At 41.5% G+C, this 13,400-nt stretch overlaps 1 protein-coding gene across 1 annotated transcript; it reads right to left on the minus strand.

Moving 5' to 3' along the window:
- Positions 1-950: 950 nt before the first annotated feature.
- On the minus strand, positions 951-12,247 carry Prdx3 (peroxiredoxin 3). Its single transcript, XM_055591608.1, has 7 exons — positions 12,142-12,247; positions 10,855-10,993; positions 9,073-9,214; positions 8,050-8,185; positions 5,423-5,526; positions 2,074-2,239; positions 951-1,614 (listed from the first exon to the last, which is right to left on the minus strand). Exons 1-7 carry the CDS (start codon positions 12,175-12,177, stop codon positions 1,561-1,563), a joined length of 777 nt encoding a protein of 258 aa, XP_055447583.1. The 5' UTR covers positions 12,178-12,247; the 3' UTR covers positions 951-1,560.
- Between the last annotated feature and the right edge of the window lie 1,153 nt (positions 12,248-13,400).

Here is a 13,400-nt window from a genome sequence, read left to right on the forward strand (position 1 = left end):
GGGCCCTGACTGCCACGCTCCTTTATGCTCCAGTGGCATGCCCTTCTTTGGCTCTCTTTTGGCCCTCTGCAGTTGCTATGCATGTCTCCTGCCTAGAAGCCCCTTACTTCCTGTGGTGATTTCAGAATGGTTCCAGAGGCTGATATATTTTAATGCTTGGTCCCCAGTTGGTGGAACTGTTTAGAAGGATCAGGAGGTATGGCCTTGTTGGAAGCTCCAGGGCTGATTTTGAGGTTTCAGAAGCCCTCACCATTTTCACTTGGGTCTCTTATGTCATGCCTCAAATGTAAGCTCTGCTCCAGTTTCATGCAGATCATGAACTAATTGTATAGAACCATGAGCATCGACTTAAAATTATCCTAGTTCTGGGTAGTAGTGATACTGGCCTTTAATCACAGAGGCAGGTGGGTCTCTGTGAGCTTGAGGCCAGCCTGGTCTACAAAGCATTCCAGGACAGCTAAGGCTACACAGAGACACCATGTCTTAAAAAATATCACAGCAACAGAAAAGTCACAAAGATACTTGCTAACTCCCTTTTCTATGTTTTTTCTTTCTTTCTCATTTGATTCATATATAAACTCCCAAGATAGATATAATTACCCTTATTTCACAGATGAGAAAATAGAGCCAGTCTCTTCTCCCTCAGGCCTCCCTGAAAACTCTACTCAGAACTCTGTTCCAATCCTGCAGGTACCTGATTTCTACTGTTTATTGGGCTTCTACTTTATAACCAAGTGTATAAAGATGAGGGTTTGTTTTTCCTTCACTCCAATGTCTCAATAGGCCATCCTGGCACATGTTTGGCATTCCAGGAGCTATCAAAAATAATGAATGAAATTTATCAGTCTCACCTGATAAGTTTCCTGAGAGTGGAATCAGAATAATAAATATTTGTTGAGCTAAGTCAGCAAAGGAAGAGTGGTGCACCAGAATAAACTGACCCAAGTTAATGATGTCAAAAATGTAAATATTTTAATGTTTATTTTTATACTATACTTTACATCCAGCACTTGAAGAAAGAAAATGATTATGCTGTTTTAAAAATACAACCACTGGATTAGACATACTCCTTCATGATTATATCTCATCAATACCTCAGAACACAAAAGGACACTGTGAGTTAATGAATACAATAAGAAATAATGGGGAAATTAAGTTTAATACACAGAAATTCAAAAGGAAATTTCAGGACCTTGATCAGAAGCTTTCATTAAATGCTGGTGCTACTTGCTACTTCATTGTAGACAGAGGTTTGCTGCAGGCTAAGAGGAAGAATGTTTACCCTCTGAAGACATGATCTAAGAAATGGGCACCAAACACTCATGGAGAACTGGTTAGCCATCAAGAAGTCCCTGGTAAGGACGATTATGGAAGCAGTTAGCCACCTTTACAGAGCCTGAGCCTGTCTTAAAAAACAAAGCTTGTGGAACAGTCCTTATAAACACAGCATGATGAGGTTTTGCCGTTCTATAAATAATCTTCAGAGCACTGAGTGGATTCAAGCTGGGGCTCTTTTTTTTGGCATGAGAAGCTTTGGGTGAAGAGCAAGCATGGGATGACCTACTGATGGACCTTCTCAAAGTATTCTTTGGAAGCTGTTGGGCTTGGCTTGATCTGAAAATTAAAAAAAAAAAAAAGAAAGAAAATTAAATTGGTTAAGAGGGACTTCATGATAGTAGTCTCAACATGTGAACTCAAAGCTCCCAGTTTTTTTTGTTTTTCGAGATAGGGTTTCTCTGTCTAACAGCCCTGGCTATCCTGTACTCACTTTGTAGACCAGGCTAGCCTCTAATTAAAAAAGATTCACCCGTCTTTGCCTCCAGATTAAAGGTGAGTGCTACCACACCTGGCCCAAGCTCCCAGTTTTAAACTAAAACTTCTATACTTTTGAAGAATAGCCTATTTTGTTCAAAACATATAGATGAAAGTTAACTAGCATCCCGAGCAGAAACTGTCCAGCCTGGTGTCACCCAATCACACTCAGCTAGTACCCCTGTAACCTCCCTTGATAGATTACCCTTGAGGCTGAGAAGACCTGGAATTGGAGCCTAGTGCTCTCAGGAAAAAACATACCGTAGGGGACTCTGGTGTCCAGTTGGCTGGGCAGACTTCTCCATGGGTCTCGACAAATTGGAATGCCTTCACCAATCGGAGGGTTTCTTCTACGCTGCGGCCCACTGGGAGGTCGTTGACACTCAGGTGCTTGATGACACCATTAGGGTCAATAATAAAGAGGCCTCTGCACAGAATTTGTCCTCATTAGTGCTAACAAGCCTAGAGCCAACAACTCATTTCTGTCCTTTTATGTCTTTAGTTGCCCTTTTAGAAAATTCATCAAGCTGTGAAATGCTTGAAAATGGGGGTTTTAGGGACTGAAGAGACTGTTTAGCAATTAATAGTTTGTACTGTCTGTTCAGAGTTCAGTTCTAAGAACCCATGCTGGGGAGCACACAGTGCCTGTAAATCCTGTTCCAAGGGATCTGACATCCATTTATAACTTCCAAGAACAAATGTACTGGAATGTACATACTTTCACAGTCACACACACATACTTAAAAAAAAAACCAACCTGTAATTAGTATTACAAAAGTTTGTCATCTTTTAGTAATGACAGATGTTTTGATAATACAAGGCCACCATGAAAAGCATACATTATGGGAACATTGCAAAACTGTGATATTGATATCTAAAAGAAATGAACTACAGACAGTAAAGACCTTTACTCAGTGCCTACCATGCATTCTTTGGACTCCTGTATCAGCCTCTGCTTTAATAACCACATATATGTAAGAAGGAGAGACATATGTTATCTACAACCAATGAATATGTAAAACTTCACCCTTTAAATTTTCTTTATGTGTGTGTTTATTGTGTATACATACATGCAAATACCCATGAAGTCTAGATGAAAGTGCTGGATCCTCTGGAGCTGGAATTATAGTGGCTGTAAGCTGCACAACATGGGTCCTGAAAATCGATCTCTGATCCTCCATTCACAGCAGTGAGAAGAGCTCATAACTGCTGAATCATCTTTATAGGGCCTCACAATTCCTTTTTTTTTTTTAAGCTTTTGAGATAGGGTCTCTCTACACAGTCCTGGCACTCATTATGCAGGATCAGGCTGATCTAGAACTCAAAGAGATGTGCCGGTTTCTGCCTCCACAGTGCTAGGATTAAAGGAATATAGGGACTTCAAGTGTCAACTATACAGGGAAAAGTACACAGAGGCTTCTTCCCTGCCTGATGTCTGGTATCCAAGCTTTGATCCTAACCTTATCCTTCTTGTGCCTGATCTCTCAAGGGAGCCAGGTGCAATCCCTAGAGAGAAGTAGAGGCAGACCTGGGAAGGAACCAGGCCCACAGACTCTACATATCAGCTAGACTCGGCTTTCTTTCCCTTGTTAGCCCCAAAAGAAAACTGATAGGAGTTACTACAGGCAAAAAAAACCAAAACAACAACAACAACAAAACAAAACAAAACAAAAAACCCACAGGAAGAAAGCATAACAGATTACATTTTCTCCTGCCATTGCCAACTACGGAGGAGCTTGGCTTTGAAACCAAAGCCAAGGAAACTTTAGAAAACAGTAATCTTGAAGTCAATAAGGGTGACTTCCAAAAGGCTGTCAGCATCGAGGTTCAAGAAGAATTGGTTTCAGCTAGCATCTAGCCCCCATCCAACTGTGTGGTATTCTAAGGTTTGGCCTTCTTCTTCAGATGACAGCCAAAGCCAGTGTTCCCATAAATGAATACCCAAGAAGGCCACATCTGAGCAGATGACTATGTAAGACAGAGAGCTTTCCCCACTCCCATGGATTGAGAAAACACAGAAAGCACAGGCTACAACAACTGAAGGTTAGTCCTCCACATCCACCAGAGATTCCTCTTCATTTTATCTATGAGAAAACTGAAGCACAGAAAGGCAATTAACTTGCTCAAAGTTAACTAAGAAGCCAAGTTTTAAAAAAGGAATCAAACACTGTTTTGTTTGGTTCCAAGGCTTACATAAAATCATCTCCACTGAGAAAGAGACAGAGAGAGACACACACACAGAGACAGAGAGAGCTTTTCTCCAAACAGTTCAGTAGCTTTAGTGTAGGAGCAGCTGTTATGGAAGGGTTCCTGAATGATAAAGAAAATGGGTCAGTGTGACCATCAAGACATGGCACCCTTTCCTAAAAGGAGACACTACAGTGAATGGGGCACATGTCTTAGACATTTCTGGAAGATCTGCAACCCTCATAGAAGTTATTCATCAGTGCCTATGTAGACATAAAACGCTTTTTCAGGGGACTGGGAAGCAGTTAAAAGTACTTGTTGCTCCTGCAGAGGACTTAGGTTAGCATCCCAACACCCATATAATAGTTGTAAGTCTAGTTCCAGGCGATCTGACTTCCAAGGGCAGTGCTTGCACAGACATACATGTAGGCAACACACACACACGAAATAAGTCTGTGAAGTCTGTTCTTGGTTGTCAACTTGACCATATCTGGAATGAACTAAAAACCCAAATCACTGGGCACACCTGTGAGAGATTTTTTTAAATTTCTTTTTCCCAGACAGGGTTTCTCTGTTTATTCCTGGCTATCCTAGAACTCATTCTCCAGACCAGGCAGGCCCTGAACTCAAGAGATCCACCTGCCTCTTGAGTGATTGGATTAAAGGCATGCCCTACCACTGCCCAATGAAGTTTTTCTTAATTAAATCATCTAATCAGGATGTTTGAAGCAAAAAGATCTTTAATCTGGACCAAACCTACCCGAAGCTTGGACATGTACAAAGCAAAGGACATGAAAGGAGGAAGCTTGCTCTCTTTTTGCCTGTTTACTCTCACTCTTGATAGCCAAGTCCATTCTTTCACTGGCACTGTAGATACTGCTTAGTGTTTCTAAAGTACACTGAAGACCAGCTGAAACATCCAGCCTCATGGACTGAACAACCACTGTATTTTTTCATTAGTAGACAGCCATTGTTAAAATAGTGGGACCTCAGCCTATAAGCCATTCTAATAAATCTCTTACATACATATGTATTATATACATAAAATACTACACACACATATTCTAAATTTATTCTATAAATTCTAAACCCTAATCAAAAAAAAAAAAAAAGGAAACTTGCTTTTGATAAGTTTTACCATCCAGGTATCATTCCTGTGATACATGCCCATTATATCCCAGCACTAAGGAGGTGGAACAAAATGAATATCTATTCAAAGATAGCCTGGGTTACATAATATCCAAACCCAGTCTCAAAAAAAAAATCAAAACACCACCACCAACAACAAAAAACCCTGTATTTCTTCCTGAGGTTTACCAAAACTGATAAACAAAAATGCTTTACTAGAGTCTTTGTGAATCCTTAAAAATCAAGATGACACTAAAATAAGCAAAACTATTTCATCTCGAAGAACAGTTCTTACCTGAGTGCAATGCCAGCACCTTCCAATAGCACTCCATAGTCTCGGGCTATTTGCTTAGTTAAATCTGACAACAGCATGATGTTCATGTGGCCCAAACCACCATTCTAATAAAGAGGCATAAATAAATAAATAAATATTAAAAATTAAAAACAAAACAAAGGGACTGACTTTCTAGGGTGGTCCTACAGGGTCTGGACCATGTACCAATGTTTGAAACTAATGATGGTTGTAAATAAAAGTAAATTCAAATAAGGAAATTCTGTTTAACTTAGTTTTCCCTCTTGCAACCAACCTAAAGCAAATACAATTATTTATTTATTTTTATTTTGTGTGCCTGAGTGTTCTGCCTGCAGGTAAGTGTACTAAAAGCATGCAGTGTTTAGAAGGCCAGGAAAGGGTATCCCTAAGCTTGAGTTAAGGACAGTTGTGAGTGGCCATATGGATGTTAGGAATTGAACCTGGGTCCTCTTGAAGAATAGGAGTGTTTTTAACCAATGGTCCATCTCTCTAGCACCTATTATTTATTTATTTTTTTAAAAGATGTATTTATTTAGTCAATGTAGATGAGTGCTTTACCTGCATGTACACGAGTGCTTTACCTGCATGTACACCTACATGCCAGAAGAGGGCATCAGATCCCTGTATAGATGGTTGTGAGCCACCATGTGGTTGCTGGGATTTGAACTCAGGACCTCAGAAGAGCAGACAGTGCTCTTAACCTCTGAGCCATCTCTCTAGCCCAGCAAGTATTATTTTGTTGTATTAATTGATGTGTGTATGTGTGGGGTATGGGGTATGGGGTTTGGACATGTGGCATTACATGAAAGAACAACTTTGTGGAGTTCTCTCCTCCACTTTATGTGGGCTCCAGTGGTAGGTTGTCAGGTTTGCTCAGCAAGGACTTGATCTGCTCAACGACTTCATGACCCACCTCCATTATTTTAAAGATAAGGAAACTGAAGCCCAAAAAGGCTAAGAACTTTTCCTCAGGCCACTGCTAGAGACTGACTGACTTTTCTTTATCTTTTTGAGACAAGGTCTCCTGTAGCAATGGCCTCCAACTTACTTTGTAGCCAATGATGACCTTGAACATCTGATCTTCCTGCCTCTACCTCTGAAATGCTGGGGTGACAGGCTACGCTAACCCACTTAGTTTATATGGTACTGGGGTCTGAACTCAAGGCTTACATGTTACATAAATGCTATGACCACACCCTGTCCTTGTTTTCTAAAAAAAATTTTTTTTTTTTTTGAGACAGGGTTTCTTGGTGTAGCCCTGGCTGTGCTGGAACTCACTCTGTACACCAGGCTGGCACTGAACCCACAGAGATCTGCCTGCTTCTGCCTCCTGAGTGCTGGGATCAAAGGTGTGCACAACAACCACCTGGCTCTGTTTCTAATTTTTAAAACAGCTGTTCAGATGAAAACTAATTAATTATTGTTAGTCGTAGAATATACCTAGTGAATTTTTTAATTTAGTTTTCACTAGCAGATTTCTACATATTACACAGAACAGTACAGCAAGCTACTAAGGATTCAAAGTACAGGCCCAAGAGAAGGCAATAGACGCCAGCCATGTGCCCTGTTCCACTGAACCTATCTCCTTTATTATATGAACCTTTGAAAATATACATGGGATGAGCAGTAAAGATACATACAATGTCCAAGGACATTACCACCATAGTTTACACACTGCTAACAGGTGAGCATCTACAAAGAACCCATTTCCGTAGGATATGGATCACCTGGATTTGGTCTCCAGCAAGGTATAAACCAGGTTTTGGAAGGTGGAGGCTTGAGGATCAGAAGCTCAAGATCATATGAGCAAATATATCCAGCTACAAGGCCAGCCTGAAATATGTGAAACACTGTTTTTGAAAGGAAAAAAGGGGATAAAAGGCAGGTAGACATGAAGCTTACTTCAGACTAGCTATACTTTGATAACCTCTAGACTTTCTTTTAATGCTCTTCTGTAAGTAGAGGGATCTTCTGTAAGTACAGGAGTAGCTGGGGAATGAGGAAGATACTGGCCAATGATTAGTTAGATAAGAATAAGTTCTGTTCTTCTGTACAATAGGTGACTATAGTTAGAACATAATGTGCTTTTTAAACTAGCTAAAAGAAGATTCTTCTTTGTTTGAGTCAGGGTCTCACCGTGTGGCTCTGGTTGTCCTGGAACTCCCTAGGCTGGCTTAAAACTCACAAAGATCCTCCTGCCTCTGCCTTCTGAGTACTGGGATTAAAGGCGTGAACCACCCTCACCAGACTAAAAAAGGAATGATTGAGGAAAGAGTACTGAATAACCTGATTTGATCCTTGAATAATGTACACATTGTATCCCAAAAATATATACAATGGTTTTTTGTTGTTGTTTTGGGTTTTGTTTTTTTGTGACATCATTTCTCTGTATAGCTTTGGCTGTCCTAGACTTGCTTTGTAGACCAGGCTGGCCTTGAACACACAGAGATCCGATGGTCTCTGCTTCCGTGAGTACTGGGACTACAGATGTGTGCCACCACACCTAGCTTATACAATGTTTTTATTGTGTAGTCTGTATTATTTGTGAATTAGAAATGAAACCAAAGAATAAAATAAAATCAAGGAAAGGTGAATATCACCCAACCTACCTTCCTTGGTGTATTGATCCAGGCAAGGTGGCTAAAGTGGGAATCCACTGAAACTGCAACTACTTCACAGTTTACATCATGAAATTCATTGGCTTTGTCACTGAAAGCAACAATTTCTGTAGGACACACAAATGTGCTTGGAGGAGAAAAAAATTTTCATCAGATCATATAAAAACAAAAATTTAAGATATAAACTGTAAGTAATATAAAAACTAAACTGATTTGCTTAGGGGCGAAAAATGTAATGTGCTGGGTATGGTGGCACACACCTTTAATTCCAGAACTCTGAAGGTAGAGGCAGGAGGATCTCTGTCAGTTCAAGGCCAGCCTGGTCTTCAATTAATTCCAAGACAGCCAGGGCTATATAGAGATACCCTGCTTCAAATAAACAAATAAAGGGATATATGCAGAGGCATAGGGGCACATTTGAAAAGTTAAAAGAAAATCTGTATTTAAATAAAGCACACTTATGAAAAACATTCCTTTTGAGGGGGAGAGATGGGTTTCGAGACAAGGTTTCTCTGTGAAGCCTTGGCTGTCATGAACTCAGTTTGCAGACCCAGGTGGCCTGGAACTCAAAGAGATCTGCCTGCCTGCCTGTCTCCCTAAGTGCTGGGACTATAGGTGTGTGACACCATGTCCAGATGAAAAAAACTCATTTCTTTTACTACGTTCTCATTTTCCATCTAGATTGGTGTAAAGTTTAGACTGGCTTAAAGAACCATTAATCAAAAGCATGGAAGACAGAATTGCATAATTTAGTGATCAAGTGCTTGCCTAGCATGCACAAGGCCTAGGGTTTGATCCCCAGGACCACAAGAAAAACCAACAGAACCATATTGAAACTCCTCCATTAAAAGGAAGGCCATTTTCTCCTAGTAAGTTCACATGAGCTACAGATGGCCCAGGTCAATGGACAAAAATTACAAAGACTCTTCCTCTTCGCTAGAAGAGAAATTTCAGTGTGGGTTAGAAATCAACACCAGCTTTCTGAGGGACATGAAAATACAGAATCAAACTTACAAATCCAAAGGGTAGAAGAAAAGCACCAAGTATTTCCCCTTAAAGTCATCCAGACTCAGCTCTTTGAACTCTCCGTTGATAACAGCAGTGCCCTTAAAATAGGGTGCATGCTGTGTGACAGCAGGGGCATGGACTGCGGAACCTAAAAAAGACCGCACATTTGTATGTAGCTTGTCATCCATTGCATCAAGTACTGCATGATTTCATTTAAACTCCTTTTGTTGAATCTTATCATAACTGGTGATATAAGTCGCTTATTAGTATAACTCAATGAGATGGTTTACTCCAATTGTATATATTAGGTACAGTAATTTTCCTTTCAACACAATTCTAAATAATATAAAACTCAACTCAGCACTAGGGGGAAGTGTGTTTGTGTGTATGCACATGAGCATTAAAATAGAGAACACCCTCCAGCATTGACCCTCAGAAGCCATTTTTTTTAAACCTTTTCTCTCTTTTAATAGTCTTTTATAAACTCAGAGCTCACCAAATAGGGTAGGCTACACAGAGCTCCAAGGATTCACCTGTCTCCTCTTCCCTGAGTGCTAGGATCACAAGCACACACCACCATGCCTAGCTTTATGTGGTTTCTGAAGGTCGAACTTGGGTCCTTATGCTAGTTTAGCTACTGATTTAGCTATCACTCCAGCCCCGAAGAAAAATTTTTTAAAACAATGAAAAACAGGAAGAATGAACGAAATGCCCTGAGAACTAAAAGAACTAAAAGCAAAGGAAATAGTGAGAATCACAGAAGGCAGCCTAACATGGAGATGGTTCAGATTTTGTCAAGTTTAGGTGGGCCAAATAGCAGGAAAGTACAGGGTGTGCATATCACACCCTGTGTTTGGCTTGACCAAGAGAGTCCAGTATACAGGGAAGAGGAACAAACTCAAAACAAAGTGAGAGCAAGTCCTAAATGGACCCTCAGTAACAAGCAGCAGGATTGGTTCTTCATGAGTCTGGGAAACTCTAAATGCAGGAAGATGGCTGTTTTCAGAAAGATTAGGTCGTCAGGAGGGTAAGACTGATAGGCAATGACTGTAGTTATCTTAGTTGGGAGTCACTAAGGCGTGGCAGAGAGAGCACTAACAGCAAGATGCAGGACACATTTCAAAGCTGGGGTTGGGTACCACACAACTAAGTATAACTTAGTCGTGCATTGTGTATTCATTTTATCCAGTTGTCTTTTTTTTTAATCCTTTTTTTCTTTCCAATTGTCTTTTTATTATTGAGTTGTAATTAAGTATCTTAGAGGAATATCCTTCGTTAAGTATATTATGCAAATATTTTCTTTTTCCTAGATTATAGCTTTCTTTACTCTTTTCCTTGTTTTGGGGGTTTTGTTTGTTATTCCCAAGCAGAGTTTCTATGAAGCCCTGATTGACCTGGAACGTTTTTTTTTTTTTTTTTAATTGGTTTTTCAACACAGGATTTCAACACTGGGTATCCCTGGCTGTTCTGAACTAGATCCATAGATTAGGCTGGCCTAAAACTCAAGAGAACTGCCTGCCTCTGCCTCCCAAGTGATGGGATGATAAAAGGTGTGTGCCTCCACCATCTAGTTTCCATTCATTTTCTTCCTGTTTTCTTAAAAGTAGATCTTAAATTTTTGAAACTGCCAAATACTTACTGTTCCTGAACAATTCCTCATAGATCCAGCTACACATTCTCATACTGCACTTTAAAAAGCTCTGAGAATGTCTCATGTGTTGCCAGGGTCCAGAGTTGCTGATATGGGTTCTCTTTACCTGGGTGCAGCTAGAACAGAGTAACACTTACTGGTGCTAAAGGCAAACTTTGCTTGGGCAGAGGCAGACCACAGTATGTCTGTCAAGCAGGTTCTTCTAGAAGTAATAGGCCTAAGAACTGCTGAGGCAGAAATACCCCGGGAAATAGCACTCCCATGCCGCCGAACAACCTGGAAAGAGAAAAGCTTTCTATTAGGAAGACTTTTTGGAAGAGTGACTGAAGTCTGGCCTTGCTGCTGTGGTCCTTTGTGAATGGTGGCCTCAGCTGTTTCTTTTCCCAATGAACCAAATACCAAATCAAATAAAAAGCATGGATTGAGTCTACATGTTCTCAACATTCCCTTTTGCTTTCTTCTTCCTTAAAGACTGCAAGGCCAAGGGAATCATAACATAGCCCCAAGAATAAAAACCTCCAAAATTCAGGAAAGCTAGGCTAGGCTAAGTTAGTTAAGCATCCTCCCCAAATCCCATCCAGGGCTATCTGCTGCACATGTGGCCACGTCAAGGTTTTTCTCAGAAAAACGCCCAGGATTCCAGTGAAGGAATATGGCAAAGTTCATGGCCTGGGTAAGTTTGGCCAGAACTCAAGGGAAATGTTTGCTCAACCTTAATGTCTAGCATGGCTCAGGGAAGAGGTAGGGGCTGCCTTAAGCCCCGTGATGATAAAGAAGGGCAAGAGGATAAAAGGCTGCCAGAAAAGGGGCTACTAAGGCAGAGTCCAGCCTGAGTGTGGGAATAGAAAGCAGCTTCCGTTACTGTAGCACTTTGTTCATACAAAGGAAAAAAGAAAGGAAAGAATACTGAGGTTCAGAAATGAGATGTCAAGCGAGGCGGTGCACGCCTTTAATCTCAGCACTCGGGAGGCAGAGGCAGGCGAAGCTCTTGTGAGTTCCTGGCCAGCCTGGTCCACAGAGCGAGTTCCAGGACGGAGCGAGTTCCAGGACGGCCAGGGATACACAAAGAAACCTGTTTCGAAAAATCACGCACAAGTCACTTTCCCAAGGTCATATTTAGTGACAGACCCTAGACTACAGAAGCCAACAAAGCCAAGCCTTGGGTACTTTAGCGAAGAAGCAGCATGGGAACCCTCGACTCCGAAAGGCAAGGACTCCGAGAGCGAACCATCCTCTGAGGCATGAGGTAAGGCTGTCCTGCGCAAGCGCTGGGGCCTTCCTTGCAGCAAAGGCCTCGGGGTCCGCGAGGTGAGGACTCCCTCCCATAAGGGCTAGTGGTCACGAGAGCGCGATCCTGTCCTGGAAGCAGGTGCCGGCCGGGGTCGTTGCTGTGCCGTGCGCCTGCCCAGCTGGCAGCCACTCACCGAAGACCAGAGCAACCTTCCCGCAACGGCCGCCATCTTCAGTGCACGCAGGAGGCACGGTAGGCGGAGATCCCTACGAGCAGCCAGCCCACTCCGGGTATGTGGCTTCTGCGCCAAACTTCCCTCTGGGGCGAGGCGGGGCTTACGGGGAGGGGACCAGAAGGGAGTGGTGTTGGCTTACGTAAGGGGCTGGACTTCGACGAGTGGGTGTGGCTTAGGAGAGAAGGCGGAGACCCACTTCTTCCTGCTTAGGGGAAGATTCCTTTTTGACCTCCTACCTGAACGGGTTGTTTTCCTACTTATTGTACCAACCTATAAAGATCTAATTCAAGTTAGGAATTCTTTCCATATTTCCTGTTGATTTTGTTTGGTTAACTTAGTGTGGTGGAAACTGTCTGAAAGAATCCAGTTCCCTTTCTAGCTCAGGTGGAATTTTCTGGCTTCTGTATTCAATGGAACAAATTTAGTTGTTTGAGCTCTTTAATAAACTAAGTGGCTTAGAGACATCAAAGCTTACTGTGCTTGAAAACCTTTGGCACTGTGTGTGGGCTTCCTTTTTGGCCTCTCCTCAAAATTGGGGTAATTGGACATACTTCAAATCAATTTATTTATTAACAGATAACAAGTAATGAGTGAAGGGCACGGTTTTGAAGCAGCACATGAAACACATACTAAAATTCACATGGTATCTACAGTAAATGTCATGTCTAAGCTGGTATTTTTGAAGCACTGTTCTGTTGTTAATATAGTTTCTCAAATCTGCATATCATCTAAATAATACCTAATATTTCCTTAAGCTAGCTCACTTTATAAAATGCATATGATCTTATTTGAAAAGAAATGTTAAACAAGAAATAGTTAAATCTTAACAGTATAAATAGAAGAGAATTAAAAATAAACACAGTTTAGCAGGGCATGGTGGCACATACCTATAACCTCAGTACTCTGGACTCTGGTAGGCAGAGGCAGTCGGCTATCTGTGAGTTTGAGGCCAGCCTGGTCTACAAAGTGAGTCTAGGACAGTCAAGGCTACACACACACACAAACCCTGTCTTGAAACTCTGCCTCCCTGCCCCCAAAACACACACACACACACACACACACACACACACACACACACACACACATACACACTGAAGCAAAATACTTTGCAGTATTTTGCTAGATACAATTCCAGCTAGATACAATTATCTACTGAAAGTCTGAGTTCTATTAAAAGGAGAGAGAGGTAGTCAGAGGCATTCTCTTCTAGCCTCACA

The sequence above is a fragment of the Psammomys obesus genome, unplaced genomic scaffold, assembly GCF_907164565.1.
Source record: "Psammomys obesus unplaced genomic scaffold, mPsaObe1.curated_primary_1811, whole genome shotgun sequence".
In the NCBI taxonomy this organism is placed as follows: domain Eukaryota; kingdom Metazoa; phylum Chordata; class Mammalia; order Rodentia; family Muridae; genus Psammomys; species Psammomys obesus.

Excerpts from the sequence above, each read along its gene's own strand:
- Prdx3 (XM_055591608.1), bottom strand. The coding sequence starts at position 12,177 with ATGGCGGCCGTTGCGGGAAGGTTGCTCTGGTCTTCG. Across the intron at positions 8,186-9,072 it reads TTCTTCTACCCTTTGGATTT|CACATTTGTGTGTCCTACAG; the intron begins GTAAGTTTGATT and ends TTCTCCTCCAAG. Across the intron at positions 1,615-2,073 it reads GGACACCAGAGTCCCCTACG|ATCAAGCCAAGCCCAACAGC; the intron begins GTATGTTTTTTC and ends TTTAATTTTCAG.